At 39.4% G+C, this 23,418-nt stretch overlaps 1 protein-coding gene across 1 annotated transcript in view; it reads left to right on the forward strand.

Annotated features, from left to right (window-relative positions):
* The window catches only part of CALCR (calcitonin receptor), a 229,916-nt gene that overhangs the window by 121,225 nt on the left and 85,273 nt on the right, over positions 1–23,418 (forward strand). The window contains exon 2 of the mRNA XM_078851337.1: positions 18,110–18,197. Within this exon, the coding sequence (XP_078707463.1) occupies positions 18,110–18,197 (88 nt within the window). The remainder of the gene's footprint in view (positions 1–18,109; positions 18,198–23,418) is intronic.

A 23,418-nucleotide genomic window follows, 5' to 3' on the forward strand; every position in this document is an offset into this window, starting at 1 on the left:
TGGAATCACAGAATACACAGGCTTCCCTTGTCCTGGACTTCCACACACACACCACACTCACATTTATTGCACACATTCATGCCAGGCAAACCTGTATTAGTACATGCAGATGAACATTTCTGCATAAGAATATGGGTCTTTCAATTGATGCCCAAAGATTTTTACAGTTGCAGAAGGTAGCTTTGAAATGTTGTCCATGGATACAGAAAAGTACTCCTCCATCAACTGGCTTATTAAAACAAGTCTCCTGAACCAAAAATGGTAGTGTTTCTGAATTGGTGTAGATGTCAGAAAATGTAATTATCCCAAGAGACCCTTTGGCTTTACTAAAGCGTAGGCATAGCGGCTTTACTAGAGCAGAACTGAGTAAACTAGAATAGCTTTCAAGGTCTTACAGATCTAATAGCATCTTGCTAAAAGCAATGTGTCTGAGATATCCCTGGTACATCTAGCTTCACCAAGATGGTCTGGTGGCTGTCTAGCAGGTACTAATTAAATACTATCAATCTCACAGCCCATAAGCCTAATTATCCCTTCCTTCTGCCATGCTGGAATTGGAAATAAAGTACACAATATTGACTTTTTACTTCTAAGCAGTAAACTCTAGATCAGGGGTTCTCAAACTTCATTGCACTGCAACCCCCTTCTGGCAACAAAAATCACTACATGACCCCAGGAGCAGGGCTGAAGCCTGAGCCCCACCACCACAGTGGGGCGGGGGGCAGCAAAGCCAAAGGCTTCAGCCCCATGCAGTGGGCCTGTAACCTGACCCCTCCACCCAGAGCTGAAGCCCTCAGGCTTCAGCTTTGGCCCTGGGCAGCATGGCTTGACCTTCAGCCCCAGCAAATCTAATGACAGCCCTGACAACCCTATTAAGAAGGGGTCACGACCCACTTTGGAAACCCAACCCACAGTTTGAGAACCGCTGCTCTAGAAGGCTTTCCCTATGTAAAAACATCAGTTTTGTGTGCTGGTATCATATACCCTGATCCTGCAAAGAGCTCTGAATGAGCCGATCCAAACTGAACCCTGCCTACATACAGAGACCATCCCTGCACCGCTCACGGTCAGATATGGGCATAGAGATAAAAGGACTCTATCAAGTTGAAGTGTGATTTAAAAAATGAGTCACATATAATTTCCAGTGCTAAACCTGTCTCTTAATTCACCTGCCAATTTGTGGCTTTATAATCATGTTGTTTTATGTGGAAACAAATATTTTTCTCTCCCCTGTTGTTTTGCAAAACACCCACCCAAAGAGAGGGAAGTTATTACACAGGAGAAACAGTGAAACTAATTATGCACAAAGTGATGTCAAATGCATAGAGGAAAGAAACTGAAAATAGAGCAATTCTTTATTCTCTAATCTTTTGTCAAAATAATCCACATTATTTGTAATAATTGTAAGTAACAATTTCAGACAATTGTTTGATTAAGTTGACAGGATCCATACATTTTAGACAAATCATTGTCAGTCTACAGCATATTGATTGTGAAAACATAACTGTACAATTGTGCTGAAATTTCTCAAAAACTGCCTGAACTAGAAAGTTAGGTTACAATTAATGAAATTATTTTGACATCAGATGTGTCTAAACCAAACTGCAGAGGAAGGTCAAAGATCCCACCAGCAAGAATGAAAGGCAAGCCACAGGGAAAGGCTATCTGTAGCATGTGAGCAATCACTACCAGCAACCTTGGTGGTCATCAGAAAGCTAAACAAACCATAGAGTAGAGGGGGGAAAGGCGGGAGGTTCCCCCCAGTGCCACCTGTCCTCCTGAGTACAGTAAAGCCCATTCCCTCAGAGCCTGGGATCCTATATTTTCAACCAGATTCTGTTAAATTCATCAGAATAATTGCCTTGATGTTTCATAAGGCCCCAATCCTGCAGAAACTTACACATGTGCTTGAGATCAAGGGAGCAGACAACTTGTATGCTTAGAATCAAGAGGGATGGGGCTGTTGAGTAAAGGGTGTTGCATTTTTTCCAACGTTTTTGAAAGCTTCCTTTGAATCCCAGTTCTCATCTCAATAGGATTCCCTTCCATCCTATATTTGCTACACAAAGTACTTTCCATTTCAAGGCACTTTTATCTGGGGATAGAATTTATGGCAGAGGTAATGTGTTATTTTTCTATGTGAAACTTTTGATCATGTATGAATATTTTAAGTCAGGGATCTGCAATCTTCAGCATGCGGCCCATCAGGGTAATCCAAAGGCGGTCCACAAGACATTTTGTTTGTTGACCATTCACAGGCATGGTCCCTCGCAGCTCCCAGTGGCCATGGTTTAAAACAAACAAAGGAATATTTCTTCACACAACACACAGTTAACCTGTGGAACTCATTGCCAGGCAATGTTGTGAAGGCCAAAAGTATAACTAGGTTTAAAAAAATAAGTTCATGGAGGATAGGTCCATCAAGGCTATTAGCCAAGATGATCACGGGCTCAACCCCATGTTCCAGGTGCCCATAAACCTCCAACTGACTGAAGCTGGGACTGGATGACAGAGTCTGGATCACTGGATAATTGCCCTGTTCTGTTCATTCCCTCAGAACATCTGGCATTGGCCACCGTTGGAAGAGAGCATACCGGGCTAGGTGGACAATTGGTCTAACCCAATAAAGCCATTCTTATGAAGATCTGCCAAGGGACCCTTTTATAGGCTAGAGATATAGACAATTTAGGCCTGATTCTAGGCTTCATCTTAACTACTATAAAGGGGCCATAAAAATAAATTTACTTTGCCTCAACAGAATGAGCTGCAACACAGGTACAGCATATTGCCAGTGCAGACATTGCTATATTGCTTCAGAGTGAAGACCTCATCATAGAAGTGCACTGGAAGTTGGCTTTAGCAGCTACTCTACATTTAATGATACCTCTGAATACTTTGGAGGTTTCACTGACCCCTGAACCATCACAGGTTCCTGAATATGCAAAGGGTGCTAGGCAGGGAATATGCTGCTCCTCTCCAGAGTGTGTCCACTGTCCTGAGTTGGTAGGATTCTTGTAATTAAAGCTGCACCATGCTGGGTCTCTGCTCCCCCTCAGTGCTTTGGACAGGACAAGATTAGGTCCTTGTAAAGGATTGTGACCTGTCTTGTAGCCCCCTCTTCCAGCTGGACCCAAGCTTGCTCTTGCTAAGCCAGCACCCTCCCTGGTGGAAATCTGCCTGAAACCTTCTCATTGAGTCTGGGGGAAGGTAATTTCCAGCAAGGTCAGTTGAAGGGCTTTTTATTATTATTTCAGTCTCCTCAACAAAACAAGATCAAAACTTCCCCAAATCTGTCCCTTCCCCCCAATAAATTCCCCAACCCAAAAGTTCCTGATTCTTACCTCAAAGCCTTAATGATAATAGGACTTCCCACAGTCTCCCTTCTGTCCATTTTGTTTCTGGAAGCTGTTCTTCCCATCAGTAGCTCTAGTGTCTGGTAGGCATTGCAGCTCACTCTCTCTATTTCTTGCTTCTCTTTTTATGAGGATCAGCCCGACAAGCTGTAGGTCTTTTCCCAGGTGCAGTGTGTGGGACTAATCAGCCAGTCAGCTGCTGCCTCTGACCCCAGAGGAAAGGTACCCTATATATGTTCATAGCCCTATATTATGTACTTCAGAACTAAACTAATATTATTACTGATATGCAAAAGAATAGGGTTAAAATGAGAGAGAGAGAATTGAGCTAATTAGAATTGTATATTAATAAGAAAAGGAATAGCAACAAAGCTAAGAGAGGCAATACATTATGCTTTAATACATTTTCAGTATCTGAAAATGTACCATTTTCAATGTCAGTGCCAGTATATCCCTCCCCAGTCCCAAGTTCTGTTGTTTTCTTTTCAGGAGTGTAATTAGCTCCCCAGTGCTCCCTCAAAAGTTCACTTTATGTGTATAATCAGTAAAAGGAAAATCACTGGGGAGTAGTAAAATGCCAGCACTAAGGAACCAATACTGCAACATCTTGTGCATCCTTAGCTCCTGTTGAAGTCAATGGGAACTAATTTCAGAGGGGTAGCTGTGTTAGTATGTATCAACAAAAACAATGAGGAGTCCTTGTGGCACCTTAGAGACTAACAAATTTATTTGGGCATAAGCTTTCGTGGGCTATAACCCACTTCATCAGATGCATGGAATGAAAAATACAGTAGGCAGGTATAAATATACAGCACATGAAAAGATTGGAGTTGTCTTACCAAGCGGCAGATCAGTGCTAATGAGGCCAATTCAATCAGGGTGTATGTGGCCCATTCCCAACAGTTGACAAGAAGGTGTGAGTATCAACAGAGGGAAAATTACTTTTTGTAGTGACCTAGCCACTCCCAGTCTTTATTCAGGCCTAATTTGATGGTGTCAAGTTTGCAAATTAATTCCAGTTCTGCAATTTCTTGTTGAAGTCTGCTTTTGAAGTTCTTTTGTTGAAGGGAACTGAGAACATGCAGTACTTTGCAGGAAGCACTTAGCACTTTGAGGATCAGGCATTAAGAGATTTGCAACAAGTAGAGTGTGGATGGAGAAAAATATGGCAGTCTGAAAGCTGAGAACTTTTTTCTAGTATTTCCAGTATAACCTCAAGCTCTCATTCAAATATGAGAATCTTTTATATTGATGTGGAACATTTCCTTCTTAGTTACCATGCACATAAAATCTTTATATCTAAATGTTAGTCAAGCATAGGGGTTTTAATTAAAGCATCATTTTGGTGCTTTCAGAATTAAAAAATGCACTGTAATAACAAGCTTCCTCTTCAAGGATTGTAATAAATGTTTAATGGAAAGTTAAGCAATGTGCTGATATTGGCCTAATTGAAACTGTTACATTCCATCTAAGCCTGTAAAATAATAGTATCAAAATTATTGGTGGCGGAGATAAGACAGGAAGTAGTTAATTAATCTGTAATAGGCTCTGGAGAGAGGCTTGTTTAATTGTCTGGCCCATATTTCCTTAATTCTGTTTAATGTCAATGTTCTTCATAGAGAGTATTACAAAGTCCGTTTTAAAACTATGTATAAAAAATGGATAGCAGCTCCAAATTACTACTTTTCCCCTTATCTTTAATTTATTTCAGTATTGGTGTGTTAACAGATGTTGTAACCTTTCATGTCAGTGTTATAGCATCTTTGTCTGCATATTTTCACATTAAACTATAAGCAGCATTGCATTTCTTATTAGTGAGATTTGTGTATAAATCAGACATATCCTCTGGGAACAAAAATGCTGCTATTTCATCTCAATGTTCCTTCATCAGGATTAGGATGAAACAACCACAGATTCAGCTGCAACACTGGTTATTCCATTGCCAAATGAGAAAAAAGTTACTTCAAAATGTGTTGCGGTATTTAGTTTATAATCCAGTCTAATGATTGTCACACTTGGTCTGATTATATAAGAATTAGAGACAACTGGAAAGTATAATATCTATCTTTTCCCCGCAGTATTTATTTGCTTTCAATAACAACCTATAAAATGATATGTATACAAACAAAGGATCAATAGGAGATTCCCTGAGTAAAAAGAGAGTGGAAACAGAGCACGGATTTCAGGATTTAGCTGCAAATAAATATTGTATCATTTTCTTTTCTTTCAATATGTAATCCTGTGAATACTGGAGGCATCTAAAACACACCATTAAAACATTGCTTAGTACTATTCAACAAGACACTATGTGTGGGAATCAAAGAATGCATGTACATTGATCAAAGAGCACACAGTGTAATGAGTGATGTTACATTCAATTCTGATTAAACAAAGATTCTGTTAATGTGGTACAGAAAGATTTTGGAAGCTGGAAGGAGAAACACACTTAGTTCAAACATCCCCCCTTGGCTTTCATTGCCTGCCTTAACCTCTTTTGCTGTTGGTCCTTTAGTGCATCAATGAAATGTTAGAATGTCCGCAGTACATTCAGTAGTATGGAATGTACTGTACATTCAACCTGGGACATACGTCAAGAGCAGTAAAAAGTTAGTTGCAAAAGCAGGCATGAAAGTCGCATTCTGCATGAGCTCTTGGAATCAATGATGGTTTAATATAAAAATAACTTTACTGGAATATCAATTACGGTTTATTTAGTGATTTTTATTTAACTCATGTCTCTTTTTAAAATATGTGGCAATTTGTGTTATGTGAATAGCATAACTCAAATCGACATAGCTTAGATCTACTTACCACCACCGACTCCCCCTACTCTTCTCGTTCTGGTGGACTATAGAAGTCGACAGGAGAGCGATCTGCAATCGAGACCCGCTAAATCGACCACTGATGCATTGACCGCCACTCGTTGATCCCCCAGTAAGTGTAGGCAAGCCCTCAGACAGATAGATCTATATTTTGAAAGGATCACTTTAATCTTTGCACATAGTGATTCAAATCCTAACCTATCATAACTCTGTGTAACTCCACTGAAGTCAATGATCTATACCAGCTGAGGATCTGGCCCAATATTTTGGGTATACGCAACTTACATTTTCACACATATCAGTTAATTGCACACCTAATTACTTTTTTTGCAAGCACCGTTGCCAGATATGTACCTGCAAATATAGAAGGCACTTTTAAGAAGGCCTTTTGGAATTTTAGCCCATTCTTGCTAATTTATATTAATGTGATGGTGGCTTTTAAACCATAGCTTTCACAGTAATGCTAGGCGGCAAGGAATTAGATTGCCTTGTGGAATAATTAGTAATCTTTTTTGCATTCATTCAGTGTGTTTGTTTTTCATTTATCATGTGATAAGTGGTCAACATTGTTCTACCTAAAACCCTTTTCTTTCCATTAAGCATTCTTAAAGCAACAGAAATGCTCTGTCATGTTCCTTCCTCTGGTCCTGCTACAATACTGCTATCTTCTGTCCTACCATCTTCTTCTACTTTGACTGTTTCTTTTATTCTACCACTCCAAAATATTTGGCATTATACACTGATGACATTTTTACTGGCATTCATATTTTTTCTCTTTTTTATCATTAGTATTTTTGCCTGATTATCCTTTAATAAAAGAAAGGCTATGTCTGCCCTACCCAATTAACTCAGGTCACTGGCACCTAGATCTAAGGTTAGCACTTGGTTAGCTTAGCCCAGCTGTGAGCGCAAAGCTCTACCTGAGTTACTGTGTCCTCATTGTTTCTACACTCGTATGTGTCTTGATCATATCCCACAATTCTTTGTGCAGAGGCACCCTAGGATTCTTTCCCAGTCAATTGTAGGAGAACTTGTTTGTTGTTCAGGAAGAATTACAGGAAGAGCATTGGAGACTGTCAAAACTTGAATTATTTTGCCTGCATCCTCACTGCAAAGTGGGTGGGTTCCAGCCCAAGTTAAATTGGAGCAAAGCTTCTCACCCTCACCCCCAGCTATGTAAACTAGTTTAGGAATAAAACTCCTCCAAATCCAGCTCAGAGGTTTTTCTTTGTGGACAATAGGGGATGAGGACGAGGCTAAAGCCTAGGTAAGAGCCTGGGTATGAAGACATATGCTAAATCTTTATATGATACTTTGGATATTTACTGCTTACTGTTGTACCATAATATAGTTTGGTTTATTTTGAATTAGCAATATAAAAATTAATGTAAAGGAAACCTTCCATTGGTGGTATTAGGTGTTTATAGCTTTTGACCTAATTCTGCTGTGAACCATTAGGGTTGTGAGCTTACTGCTCATTTAGATAATATATTATAAAAGCTCCCTTGGAATACTGACCCAAATTTAGGACTATTGTAAGTGGATGAAACACAACAGAGTTGTCACCACATATGATTTGGCCCACTATCTCTAGTTTATTATGGATCATATGCAATTACACATTGTATAGTTGTGCATAACACACAATCCATAGTGAAAATATAGGACTACAAACTGCAAATGCACACTATATTCTAACATAAGTTGTTTTCATTTGAATTTTTTTTCCCCAAAATTTGTATGAACTTATTCCATAGTAAAATGATAAATTTTAAATTTAAATATTGAGTGTTTTTGGTGGAGTATCCAAAAAAAAAAAAAAGCAACAGAAACTAACTAGTCAAGCAAACCTGTTAATTTTAGCAGTAATAATCTTTAAACATTTCTATTTAAGGATTTCCTTAAAGTTTTTGATCCTTTTCTAACATAAACTTGCTTCTTATGTGAGATAATTGATATGTGATATTTAATCCAGAGACTCATTATTATGAGAATATAATGTCTCTTTATCCATTGCCTTGCACCTTATTTAGTCATTTATACCTGAGAAATTCAGAATTATAGCATCTTATACCCACTTAGCACTCACTTTGGACAAGTGTAAGTGACTACATAAGTTGTAGACCACTGGAGAATCAGTCCCTAGGAGGGTAAAATCATCACTATAATAAACCTGTCTTTTCAGAGACTTTTAACTCTGTGAAGCAATCACCTTTTGGACTGAAATTTTACAAGCTTTAAATCTTCCTCAGGCTGATTTTTTTTTGGGGGGGTGGGGGACGGGGACCCAAAGACTTCAGAGGAAATTTCCTAACACAGACCTTAAAAATACTGTCAATTTTACAGCCAGTTTGCCCAGTTGGCAAAACCATTTTGATATGTCAATTCCTTTCTGTACGTGATTCCTTTGTCTTTCTTTTAACCACTATACAAGCAGTTGTCTAACAGCTGAGATTAGAGATGGTTTCCTAACTAATTCAAAAGTGACAATTTTATTTGCTAGCAATATATTCCATATTGATCTTTACTGCTGAATTATCCATGGTTGCTCTGAGCCTAGTTCATCTTCCTCCCTGCATGAAAACTACCTGTGGGCTATTGCATTGTAAAACAACCACCTTTTCTGATAACCTGTTGGTCATACTGGCGCATCTATATACAGGATTTTCAGGTAATTAATTCTTATTTAGAGTACATATTTCCAGTGTCAAAAGATTAAGCTGCCCAAAATAAGTTTAATTTTGGTCTTCAAAAAAATCTCTTATGTACTAGTCGTGCTCAGTATGAAAATGTGCACCCTTCACAATTTGCCCTATTTATGATCACTCCTTTTAATCACAAACATTCAATAAGGTATTGTGCAGGACAAAGAATACCTTCAAAATACATGAGAGACAAGTATTGAATTCCTTGAGCATGTCTTTGCACATTTACCACTAGTTGTTTTGTTGAGTCAGCCCTATGGTTCATGGCAAAACAGTCTTCTCTCCTTAGCTAGTCGTCTTTAAGAAAAATAGGGCAACAAAACATGTCATCTACCATATAAGTTCTAAATACAAAGGAACCTTAGTTGGTTATTTGATATATGTCCATCTGCTTGGACTGTAGCTGCCTTTCTGTCAAGTATAGTCTTCTTCTTTCTGTAACAGAAAGCTAAAGTACCATCTCACCCATCTCAGCTTCCTAAAACAAGTTCACTGACTGAGCCTTGTTCGGTCCAACAGACTGTACAATATGTGCTAATTTTCCAAATTAGTAGTAGTTTCAAAGAGAGTAAGTGCTTTCCATGAATGCAATTTACTTAAAGAGGCCTGGGAAGGATTCTATTACACTTGCAGATGTTGGCTTTCTTGCAACTTTGGTAGATATTAATCCTACTAAAGATACGTATCCCAACAGATATTTTTCAGAGTTCTTTTGGCTTGACTGGTGCTTTTACAAGAGAAGGTTAAGGACCTTATTTCCTGGCCAAACTCTGAAACACTTACACAAGTAAACTCCTCTGAAAGTGAATGGGTGTTACCTGAGTAAAAACTGAGTAAAACTAATCAAGTACCAGTGGATTTGGCCCTCTGCTTGGGCAGTAAATCTTCATTTAAAGAATCTCAGGTATGTATGTATGAATCCCATGAGGTAAAGTCTTGTTCCAGGTCCTCTGCATAGTCAACCCAGGTAGAGGATGAAGGCACTCCGGACACTGAGCATTGTTCTGAGCTACATGGTCAAACACCCCCTTGAAGTATGAGAATAGTCTCTCGGATGGGATTGTGCAGTAGGATGAGGGCCCATCGAGGATCTCTCTGATAGCCGTAGGGTGGTTTGACCGGTAGAGATTCTGGATCCTGGATGCTGCTGCTGGGTCATAGTAACGACTGATGTTCCTCTCCTGTTGTGGTTGTGTCTGGACGCAGGAGCTCAGTGCGCAGTTGGTGTGTTCCCCTGAGTTCCCTTCCTCCCAGATAAGATTTCTGCAGACAGCTCTTTAGTGAGTCTGTCTGCAAGGAGGTCAAAGCCCTCGAAGGAGGCTGTCCTTGCCATTTCCTCCATCCAAGAGGCTTGCCATGGTGTGGCAGCCCTCACCATGGGCTGCTGCTCTTCCGGCTGCTCAATCTCCGCAGGATCAGGCTGGAAAGCTAAAAGGACTAAAACAAAACCAGCAATACTGTAAATGTATTGCAGGACAAAGCAGCATTATAGGCAGAATATATGAATGATCAAAACACTTTTATTCAGCATTTCTCTCCAAAATTCTTTTCTTCTCATTTCTTCATGTCTCAACAAACTCTCTTGTTCCAAAACCAGTGAGGAGTCTTTCCTGAAACCTCTCCCATTCTTCTCAGTCCTTTTTTGACTGAATAGAACACTCCTTTCATGTGGTGAGATTACTTGGTGGACATGCCACACTATGTGGCTAACGCAGCACTTTCCCATAATGAACATTCTGTTTGGTCTAGTATTGCAGCTGTAGACACTAACATAAGGATCAAAGACAATGTGATTATTACTTTAAATCCAGTTCTGGAACTCTAGAAAGTTGCAGGACCAACAGAAGAGTGTTGTTAGTAGTGCAGTTGTAGGCAGCAGAACTAGTAATCATAGCTCAGAACACATCATGAGCCATGCTTCATGAACAAACCAATAAAGACATAAAAACACATTGGCGTTTCACGAGTAATTATTACAACCAATAGAGTATAAAAAGTTTATTTTATAATAGAAAATATTGTGCTTTAAGAGTGTGTCTATGATTAATAACTAATAATGAACTTTACCAAATACATATTCATGGACTGTTCTAGATGACATCAGAATCTGAGTTTTCATTTTAAAAAGAGTGTAAGTTTATAGCCCTTTGGTTGCAGAGAGAGCTTGAAAAGAGGACCCAAGTGCAATCATAATATCAGACATGCAATCATGTCTGAGTCTGCAGATAGCCTGGTACAATCTGTCAGACAGTTATGAACTGACCCATCCATCTCAAAGGGGTGTTAACTCCAAGACTCACTTCTTTAAGGGGATGTGCCACACCACCCAAGCAGAGGGCTTTATCTGCAGCAGGAAGGGAAGAGTGCAGCAAGCCCCGACCACACACCCCTGGTGCTGGAAACTTGGTGTCCAACATCCAACAACATTGCAGTGTACAATAGCTGGCATTTATAAGAAAGAAACAAAGAGTCATTTGGGTTTTCATAAGAGTCACTAGATATTCAAAGGAGATCAGAATTTAGAAAACTCCATTATAATAAGGGTCACCAAGTGAGTGAGAGACTGTTTATTAGAACAAGCATCTGCTGAGGAAAAGTGGGTGCACATATGGGAAAAATGCAATAAAAAGCCACCTAAAATAGTTGTGTAACAAAAGCCTGAAGTGCCCAGGAGTTACCATCCCTTCCTGTGTCTCAGAGTTATGAGTTCTTATAATGACCAACTGCTATTTGGCAAATTAAGGGAGATCTGTTCAAAGAGTGAGCCTGTCTGCACTCACTGTTTAGAAATGGTAGACTAGCTAGAGGTTACCAGGCATTATTATCTATAAAGGCGGCTTGTCACACTTACAAACAGATGCATGCAATGTTGTAACTTGTATCTAGCTGCGACACTGAGTTCATTTCCCAGAGCTGAAGAAGAGCTGCCTGAAAGCTTGTCTCTCTCACCAACAGAAGTTGGTACAATAGAAGATATTACCTCACCTGCCTTGTCTCAGTCACAGATGGAGGCATAAGAGGAGCATGACTTCAAATTCATGGAGTTTTCACAGGCTATTTGAACCTCTGGAATAAGCAGAGAGTTCACCTGCAAGACCAGATCTTAGGTGTCCACTGGAGGCCAGAGAGCCCCTGCTGCCTCCCTCCAGTTCCCTGGGAGCACAGCTCCAATGTAGCTGCACTGCCAGGAATTCCTCTGCTGGCCCCTGCTGCTGGACACCCAATCTCTACATGTAAGCAGGTTCTTCATAGGCTTGGTTCAGAGATGATGCACACACAGCACTAGTCCCACACCCTTGCTGCTTTTCACCACTGAAGTTACCTGTTCTCACACATTGATCCCTGACCACACAGACAGGAAACAGCGACATGGAGATGGCTGATTCCCCACTTCCCTTCCCCACAGGAGGTGGAGTTCAACATAAGTTTCCCCCTCTCCATGTATGTCTATAGGGGATGATCCCATCCATTGTTTATGCTCCTCTCCATTAACTAATTCCTACTGGAGAGATGTACCCTTGCATATACTTTTGTATTTATTGTGATCATCATCCTTAATCTTGTATTGATTCTAACGCAAGTGCCTAGCAAAGTTTATTATTGGGCTTTAGTATGGTTAACAAAACCAAAACCCAGTCTTACATCAAAATCCTTCTTACTTGGCTTATAGAAGACAATGCTCTTGGAAAAGATGTCTGAAAAAGAGATGAAAATAGGTACTGGAGTTTTATGAGGTGTGGTTACTGCTGGGCAGAACAAGAAAGATTGTAGAAGATTTAGTCTGGGAAATAATTCTTACCCATTTACAATCTAATATGTTTTAGCACAACCACCAGAGGAAATAGGAAGCAGAAAGGGGGAAGTGGATATATAAAGGTAGTTACAATCAGCCTTTTTAATTAGGAGGAGAGATGAGAATGAAATCTTTTAAAAATACTTCTTTCAACATGTAAGAAAGTGTGTCCACAGTCTCACTAGGAAATCATTTTAAAAGACAGGATTTATCAACAGTTACCACACAGTGCGATAATGTAATTTTTTCCAGTGCTAAATGTAGGTGGAAATGGTGGTATCATAGATATAACTTTGTGGCACCTATTGGTCAAAAACTAGCTTTTTAACTATAATCACTATTAATTGTTCACATGGTCTCCACTAACTATATCATTCTGTTGAGTTTTCTGTTGGTACTATGTTGTCATGATGCTAGCTGTTTAACAATAAAAGCATATTTAAAAAATAACTGTGCTACATATATGGAAAAATATTTGTCTCCTGTGTACCATGTTCCCACCAATGCAGTAGGAGGTACATGAAGAACAGAAAAGAAAGAATGGAGAATTACAAGCAAGACTGGCAGTTTGCTGGATAGCACAGAGTAATCACATAAGTATGTGTATATACACATATAACTACACATCCTTTATCTTTTCTAATCTTGCATAAGCAAGCAGATTTCACCTACAAACCTGCCTTTTCTGATGATACAATTTTGAACAAACACATGCCTTGGAAAAGCTGTAGGGAAAAATTGTAAGCATTTAACCTCTGATCTAACTACACCATTGTTTCCTTTGGTTCAGTTGTTTGGCATTCCTGATCAAGTACAAATATGTGGACAATATACTGTTATTGAAGATTATTTTTGTGGTCATCACCCAACATGTCACCTCTTGAGCACTGCAGATGCAAACCAGCTTGTCCCTTCTGTGAGGTAGAAAGGGAAGGCTTTCAAGATGTTGAACATCAAGTCATTTTATCTCAAAAACTTCTATAATTTATAGTGTAGAGAAACAAGAAATAGGATGCCAAACCCTAATAATTGTCTCTCTTAATGCCAATTCAGAGATATGACTCCCGCTATTTTAGTCACATGGAGTTTGTTCCATACCTTGGGGACATCATGGTTAAAGACAAGCAAAATAATCACAACTGTTAACTGCGACTGTTTTACTATTAAAGAAAGAAAAATAAAACAAAACACAAAAAAAACCCCAAAGATTATTTCAGCTGCATTCTTTTCTGTATGTCTCTGTGTAGAGAACTTTCAACAGAGATTACACCTTTGAGAGTATGTCTACTCTGGGAGGGAACCAAAGTACTTTACTCCAAATTAATAGTGAGTCAAGACTTAGTATATCAAAAATAGCAAAAAACTTTTATAGATGGGCAAAATAATTTTGTCTAAAAGCAGGTGAATCCTGTATGGTTTATTCTGGATAATCTAAAAATTTATAATGTAATGTAAATAAATCCTATGAAACTGCATGAATTGTTCAGAAGGAGCCATTGAAGGAGTTGTCTTAAAACAGGCAAATTAATGAATATCAAAACTCTTAAATCTGAATTAAATCCCACTATTTCTCTCTGTTTACCAAAGATTAGCCTATGTTTCCTCTCCAGGAATACATAATCTGAACAATCTGGAATTTAACAGGAGAAGCTGTTATGGTGTTAAGTTACAATAGCATTTCAGCATTACAAGAAACATTTAAATCTAATTCCTTGCCAGTGCCTTACAACTTTATCTCACCGACAATGCTGTAGTCTTGGTGATGTCATCATATTGCAGAATGATGGCTGCTTTTTGTACTGCATTGTATCTTCTCTTGTTCTTCCTACCTATTGTTTTACAGCTGCTGTTTGCTTGCAAGGGAGAATTGAGCAGGATGAACTGTGATGTGTATGTGACAGATATGGCAATTTCCTGCAAAATTCTGGACAAACATTATTGCATTAAGTTAAATGTTATTGAATTGTTTAAGTATCTAGTGAGCATATTATATTAAAAATGCAAATGTTTATGTATTATTGTGGGATTATATATGAAGTATCTAGGGGGAGACATGACTAATCTAAATCCTGGGAAGTGTTATGAGCTTCAGTGAACTCTTTTAAATGATATGCCAGACAAGAATGAACTTTTAATTGGATGCATTTCCTTGGAAATACTCAGGAGGAAGGGAATGCAAATTCCCACATACAGATCCTATCTTTTGAAGTTACCCCTGAGGTGAAACATATTATCTACTGATTTCCTATTCCCAGGGTCCCAAAATCAAAGGCACAAACTGTATAAAGGAGTGACTTACAGATTTATGGTGGTTCTTGAGCAAAAGGTGTTATGAGCTTGTAACCACAGGGAAAAGCCCATGTGTGGGGTTTGAAGAAGTGACTGCTACCAGAGCCCTTGTTGGGATCATCTTGGGTAAGCTTATTGGCCTGCAGTTCTTTTATTGTTTTAATATGCTTTCACCTTAAGAATAAATGTGCTTGCTTAGGAGAAGCTGTGTGGTACCTTATAATTGTGGACAGTTACACTGTCTGAGGAGAAAACAAAGCAGGCCTGCTTAGGCAGTCTAACTTGCAGGGTAATTCATAGTGTAGGCAGGGAACTGTGCAGCCTGGAAAAACCCCAGTCGGATGGGAGGGAGACGTATTTTTCCTCCCAAGACAGGTGATGGCTGAGGAGCTGAGAGTTTAAAAGTTGGTGCCCTTGCCGGACAACAAGAGGGAAACACAGATGTAGTTGCCCTGAACTGTGACAAATTGCTGTAAAGTTGAAGAGAGGAGTAGAGCACTTGTGCTTAATTCAGAGTTTTATACTGTTCGCTTGCCTTGAATTTCATTGAGAAGGAAAATGCACCTCTTTCAGGCTTGGTTAGATTCAAATTAGCTGTAGTCATCCTTTTATTAGCTCAGTACCTTTGTGGGTTGGTCTTGGTAATGTCTTCAGTTCATGAATGTAGAATCTGTTAATACATATGCAATAGAGCTGTAATTTTTTGCTCAACTTGATTGTTACACTGCCTTTGTCTTTCTGGTGGGAACAGCTTAGAACATCTTTAGAGCTGGAATTTATCTTTTACTTAGTCCATTTTCTGAGATCCCTTTTAGCTTCATCAGGATTTAATAGGAGTTGAAATTCTTCTTCACATAAGCCCAAGCATCCTTATGTCAGCAATAAAAGCTTTCAGTTCTCAAAATAGTATTTTAAAACTTATTAATTCTTAAAAAGTATTTAAATTTAAATAGCCATTTGAGAAGGCATTGTCTCATCTTCACCGTCTCTGGAGAGATGGCTCTTGCTTTCCAGAGTTTGGTAAGGAATTTATTTAAGCAGTGGTACTGAATTTTTTGATAAAACCCCTTGTAGTCTGGTTGGGTTTTTTTGTTTTTGTTTTTGTTTTGTTTTTTTTAACCAAAATGATCCTTGGATTTACAACCTGTCATCCACAGTATATTTACAACTGGTACTAAAGACACCTTATAAAATGTCCTGTACAAAGGACAATAACCAAAGCTTATACACATTTTCAAAACATAACATAAAAGGCAATAGTATAGCATTAAAACAAGGTAGCAGTTTATAAAAGCTGCATTTTAGAACCTGTATAAACACACAGGTGTTCTATGGCTGAGAGCGTTATCGTATTTGACTTTTTAGGAGCCTCTTACAAATTGACATAAAGCAGAAGCCTCCTGGAATTTCTTTAAATTAGCCTGACAGTTCATAATAGAGCATATGTTGTTATACTCTACAAGCATGGTGGGTATAAAAATAATTATAGGTATCTCTTGAAATTCAGTAAAGGGGCAGGCAGGTTGTAATTATCGAACTCTATCAAAATAAATTACGATAATTTTATCGATGACCATTTTTCCATCAATATTGAGATTTCCCCTCTACACTGCCCAGGTTCAAACAGGGACTACATCTTATCAGATACAAATCTGCTGTCTTTGGGCGAAGTTTTCCATTGCTTTTTACCGTGTGTTGTCATTCACACCTGAACAAAGTAGGGATAAAATATTCACATTCTGATGGTAGCAATTTATACCCACTTTCCATTTACTTTGTATAGATGTAAATCACAACACAAGAGGCAAGGCAAGGAAGAATCAGGCCTTATGTGTTTTAAAAACTTTTAAAATCATATGGGTTACTTATATTAATGTCTCTGATTGCTACACAAGGGCAATAGAAGTGGCAGTTGCTCCCTGCAGCCTGCTAGAAAGCCTGTGCTCCTTCTTCCTTAGATTAGAAAGTATCCCCTTTGTATTCCTTCATCCCAAAGGATAATATATTTCATGCCAGACTGCTTGGAAATGAGTGATTTAGTTACAATGTTGATGCTGATGCACTGTTGCATGTGAGTGGTTGTATGTGCTCACTAGCTGTAAAATTGATAAAGGGCCAAATTCTGTCTTTTGCCCTCAGAACTCCCACTGCTGTCTATGGAAGTTTCAAATATGTGGAGTCTTGCAGGATCATGTCCCAAGACTTCAGCAGAACACATCTCAGTCTCTGATTCTAAGATATCAGAAAAATACAGGTGTGAATGCCGGTCACTTTCCAACAATGTCTGAAGGTTATCTATGGTACTGCAGAAAGACTTGAATAAATAAAGTTGCCAGCAGCATTTGAAAGAAACTTGTCATTGATATTATTATTACTTTATTATTAAGCATTGTTATTCTTTATTGAACAATGGTATTGTGCAGGCACCCAAAGGACCCAACTGGCTTTGAGGAATTAAGGGGGAAGATTGAGCTGGCCACATGCTGCTTCTGATAATGTTCCTCTCTGGGACACTAAGGCCTTTTTAAAAACTATCTCCAGGAAAGTGTTGTGTTGAGGACTGATATTCTGTTTCATGAGGAATTACGAGATTTCAAAATTTGGTTTTTGTTTTGAATTTGAATGAAACCTGAACATTTCAAAATTCTTCTCAAAGAAAAGTTTGGGGAGGGGAATTTGTTTCCAATCAAAACATTTCATTTTGACAAAATCAAAACCATTTTCATTTCAACTTTTTTTGTCTTCTATTGTAATATAAACAATTTAAAAGTTCTAAAATAAAAATAATTTCAAAACAAAAAATTGAAATGTTTCATTCCAAAAATGTCAAAATGGGATGTTCTGATGTTGGCTCAGCTTTTTTCCTCCAAACTGCAATGTGCTTTTAATCACATCATTTTTATAAAAACTAAGGTTTTAAAAGTGCAAAGGATAAAAATGAATTTCTCTCCAGATGGAAAAGAAACATTCAGAGAGACAGACGTGAAAACATACAATCCTCCTCAGTGTATTCAGTGCAATCATAAACATACACAAAAACACATGCAAAACTTTTAACGGGATACCAAATGGGCAGGAAAATTGTCACAACTGGCCATGGATAAATAAGGTCTAATCTGTTTTTTGTTGTTGTTGTTCAATTCCCAGAAGGGTCAGCAGAAACGTGTCACTGAAGAAAGAATCCACAATGGAAAAAACAACTCACAGTTGCTTCTTACTGATTATGCTTCTAATCGTAAGTAAAAGAAAAATGAATTGCTTCTGACACCATAATAGAGGCTCAACTTAAATGTATACCCCAAATTAAAAAACACAGTAAAAGAAAAAAAAAAAAGAGCCACCGTGGCTTAACAACTAAGTAAAAGAAGCAGTGCGAGATAAAAAGGCATCTTTTAAAAAGTGGAAGTCAAATCCTAGAAGGGTAAATAGAAAGGAGCATAAACACTGCCAAATTAAATGTAATAAGAAAAGCCAAAAAGGAGTTTGAAGAATAGGTAGCCAAAAACTCAAAAGGTAATAATGAAATGTTTTTTAAGTACATCAGAAGCAGGACGCCTGCTAAACAACCAGTGGGACCCCTGGACGATCGAGATACAAAAGGAGCACTTAAAGACGATAAAGTCATCGCAGAGAAACTGAATGAATTCTTTGCTTCGGTCTTCACAGCCGAGGCTGTTAGGGAGATTCCCAAACCTGAGCAGTCTTTTATAGGTGACAAATCTGAGGAACTGTCACAGATTGAAGTGTCACTAGAGGAGGTTTTGGAATTAATTAAGAAACTTAACAGTAACGAGTCACCAGGACCAGGTGGCATTCACCCAAGAGTTCTGAAAGAACTCAACTGTGAAATTGCGAAACTATTAAGTATGGTTTGTAACCTGTCCTTTAAATCAGCCACTGTACCCAATGACTGGAAGATAGCTAATGTAATGCCAATATTTAAAAAGGGCTCTAGAGGTGATCCCAGCAATTACAAACCAGTAAGTCTAACGTCCGTACCAGGCAAATTAGTTGAAACAATAGTAAAGAATAAAATTGTCAGACACATAGAAGAACATAAATTGTTGGGCAAAAGTCAACATGGTTTCTGTAAAGGAAGATCATCTTACAAATCTATTAGAGTTCTTTGAGGGGTCAACGTACATGTGGACAAGGGGGATCCAGTGGACATAGTGTACATAGATTTCCAGAAAGCCTTTGACAAGGTCCCTCACCAAAGGCTCTTATGTAAATTAAGTTGTCATGGGATAAGAGGGAAGATCCTTTAATGGATTGAAAACTGGTTAAAAGACAGGGAACAAAGGGTAGGAATAAATGGTAAATTTTCAGAATGGAGAGGCGTAACTACTGGTGTTCCCCAAGGGTCAGTCCTAGGACCAATCCTGTTCAACTTATTCATAAATGATCTGGAGAAAGGCGTAAATAGTGAGGTGGCAAAGTTTGCAGATGATACTAAACTGCTCAAGATAGTTAAGACCAAAGCAGACTGTGAAAAGCTTCAGAAAGATCTCACAAAACTAAGTGACTGGGCAACAAAATGGCAAATGAAATTTAATGTGGATAAATATAATAAAGTAATGCACACTGGAAAAAATAACCCCAACTATACATACAATATGATTGGGGCTAATTTAGCTACAACTAATCAGGAGAAAGATCTTGGAGTCATCACGGATAGTTCTCTGAAGATGTCCATGCAGTGTGCAGCGGCAGTCAAAAAAGCAAACAGCATGTTAGGAATTATTAAAAAAGGGATAGAGAATAAGACAGAGAATATCTTATTGCCCTTATATAAATCCCTGGTACGCCCACATCTTGAATACTGCATACAAATGTGGTCCCCTCATCTCAAAAAAGATATACTTTAGCATTAGAAAAGATTCGGAAAAGGGCAACTAAAATGATTAGGGGTTTGGAGTGGGTCCCATATGAGAAGAGATTAAAGAGACTAGGACTTTTCATCTTGGAAAAGAGGAGACTAAGGGGGGATATGACAGAGGTATATAAAATCATAAGTGATGTGGAGAAAGTGAATAAGGAAAAGTTATTGTTCCCATAATATAAGAACTAGGGACCACCAAATTAAATTAATGGGCAGCAAGTTTAAAACAAATAAAAGGAAGTTCTTCTTCACTCAGCATTCAGTCAACCTGTGGAACTCCTTGCCTGAGGAGGTTGTGAAGGCTAGGACTATAATAGGGTTTAAAAGGGAACTGGATAAATTAATAGATGTTAAGTCCATTAATGGCTATTAGCCAGGATGGGTAAGGAATGGTGTCCCTACCCTCTGTTCGTCAGAGGGTGGAGATGGATGGCAGGAGAGGGATCACTTGATCATTACCTGTTAGGTTCACTCCCTCTTGGGGACCTGGCATTGGCCGCTGTCGGCAGACAGGATACTGGGCTGGATGGACCCTTGGTCTGACCCAGTATGACCATTCTTATGTTCTTCTGACACCTGACAAATGGTAACCAGTAGAAATGTTCTGAAATCTAATACAAGTCTACACTATTACGGTTGTACACAGAGGACAAGGAATGGGTGTCCAACTGATTAAAAAACAAGAATAATAAAACTACTGGCAGAAGAAATCTCTCAGAAATATGGTATGCCTTAAGATCAGTGTTTCTTGGTGATACAGAGAGGAAAGAGTGAGGACTGAGTGACTATGAGTGAGTGTCTATGCATTCTAAATATGCAGTAAGAATAGTGTTGATGTCTATGCTATAAACTACCTCTGACACTGATTAAACTTCTTCTCTGGACTTCACTTAAGACTCAAATTTTATAAATAATTGTGCTGAACTGGAATTAATCTTAGCCAGTCAGAGTACGAGGATGCTGAACAGTGATTCAATGAATGTAAGGTCAGTCTGCATTCTGAATGGATACTGCTATTGGAACTAACCATCCATCTACCTACATGGCTGCCTCCACTACACACCCACTGCCCATCCTCTCACCCTAACCAACTCCTCATAGCTAGGCATGGACCCCCTGGTCCCCATGACCCCGACGAAGGTTTATATGCCCACCCTCTCCAATAAGCAATTTTTTAAAATTAATTTTTAGCTGCCCCTCCCCATCTCCTCTTTCAATATCCCCCTCTCTAGTCCTTTTTATACTTTTTTCCTAATTTCTTGACTCTTCTTCCTTCCCCTTTCTCTCACCTCTATGCCACTCCCTCCTCCTCTGCTCTAACAGATGACGGAGGAGCACTTATATGAGGCTCCCCATCAGCTCCCTTTCATATGTGTTAAGCACAGTTTAGAGACTGTGCCTTCAGTCTGGCACAGCAGTTAGGTAGTTCCCCAGGCCTGCTTCCCATTTAGCTTTTAGGAGAGGGTGAGAGGAGGTGGAGAGAGGCCAGAGGAGTTGTTGTGTGAACGTGAGATGAAGTATATCGGGAAGGGAGATCATGGAGGAGATCAGGGAGAACTAAGAGAGATTGTGTTTAGTAAAACAGGGATTAATATTTATGGGTTCCTGAGGAGCAAGATGAAGTAGAGGGTGGGTGGCTGTAGCTGGGGAGGGGAGATGGAGGAGGAGGGAGTGCAGATTTAACTAGAAAAATAGTTCCTATTAACTTGGCCTCAGAGGTCATTAGTCCAGGATTCAGCTAGTGCTTTATAAACAGGAAGTGACCATATGATGTAAGCTAAATCATAGGACTGGAAGGGACCTCAAGAAGTCATCTAGCCCAGTCCCCTGCACTCATGGCAGGACTAAGTATATATGTACAATAAAAGCTTTCTGTTCAGAGGAAAGTGTGTCATCATATTCTGATAGTTGCATTGGTGATGGTGCAGAACTACCCCAGCTGGGGTACTAGAAGGAGGGAGCATTTGCACAATGTCTCCCAGAGCTCCAACATGGATGAAGGGGGGACGGTTTGAAACAGTATTGTTTGTTCCCCTCTGTGGCTGGCCAGCTTTGTTGGCTAATTAGAAAGGAGGAAGAAGTCATCCCCCACCCCCTTTTGGAGTGACTTGCAAATTGATGCCAGCATCATGTGTACAGGCTGCAGTGTTAGCCATGCCCCCTAAAAGGGGGCACAATGGGGTAAGCTCTCTCACCTGAGCCTTCCCTATATTTCTGTGCAGGCTCACCTGCAAAGTGTTCAGTAATCATAAAATGATTCTGCTCCAGATTAAGGCTACACAGTGGATTTAGATGCAATTAGACCAATATTGTATTTTACAAATGTCTTTTGATTATTAAAATCCTTGACAAAGGGTCATTAAATCCACAACTTTTGCATAGCCATTACACCTCAGTGACTACACTATACATGGAAGGTCTGAACTGTTTCAAATTCTGAAAGGTTCATGTACCCTTGAAATATTTGTCATTTTAAAAACAAGGAAAACAAATTAATCATGGGTAAACCAGTGTGACAGAATCAAAAGCAGATTGTAATTGTATATAATTGTGTAAACTGATATTATGGAAAACTTAGGTAATGGTGACAAATTTCTGCAGTTCTGTTACTGAGACATTTGCCATTTTAATGAGCATACCCTTCATTTGGTACTCTATCACTACAGCCTTCACAATTTTTAATATAATTTATTTATATCTGGTGGCAGGCAAGCCCTGGCCCCCATCAGACTTTTGTGAGTCAACCACCTGAGCAACCTTCTCCCTAAAATTTCTAAAGCCCATGTCTGGGCATTGGGCCAGCAAGGTGCACAGTGACTGCAGAACATAGGCCCCTTCTGCCAATCACCCAGTCAACTGCTCTTCCAGGATCTAGGCCGGGTAGGGATTCATCCCTTTGATGGACTGGTGGGTTGTTGTTCAAGGCAAACTCACTTAGCATTTTGTGGGTTTCTGAGTCTGAGAATAAAATTGCTTCATCTGTTCATAGGGAATGGGGGGGAAGTCAGAAGCCAAAAAAACTTCCCCTAGCTGCCTAAAGATATTTTCAACAGTGTCTTTCTGGTCATCCGGCTATGTCCTATTCTTACTTCCTCTAGGCAGCTCCCCACAGCTGGCTGAGCAGGACCCTGGCTTTCTGTTGCTTCGGGGGGCAATACGTTTGAAATGCAGATTCTAGCCCCTCCTGGAAAGCCAAGAAGCTGCTCTGACCATCCCCCATAAACCAGGGCAGTCAGTGGGTCACCATAGGATATGTCAGCATCATTGGGATTGGATGGGCAGCCTGAGGGATCCAGACTTGACATGGTCCCAAGGGTTCCTGCCTAACCTCCACAAATCCTGTCCATGATAACACTTGCCAGGTAGGGGGCCATCTGGAGTTAGTTGAGTGGATTCTAGATCTTAATCCAGATGCGAGGGACAAACCCTTTTTTTCCCTGGCAAACATCAACCTCCCCCGCCCCCCGCCGCCGCCCTTGGGGAGGAAGGAGGTAACCCCAGGAATGGACACTGCTATAAGCAATAAAGCAATACTTTTAACTAAGCAGGACAGGTCCTCAATCCATATCAGGGG

The sequence above is a fragment of the Lepidochelys kempii genome, chromosome 2, assembly GCF_965140285.1.
Source record: "Lepidochelys kempii isolate rLepKem1 chromosome 2, rLepKem1.hap1, whole genome shotgun sequence".
Lineage (NCBI taxonomy): Eukaryota > Metazoa > Chordata > Testudines > Cheloniidae > Lepidochelys > Lepidochelys kempii.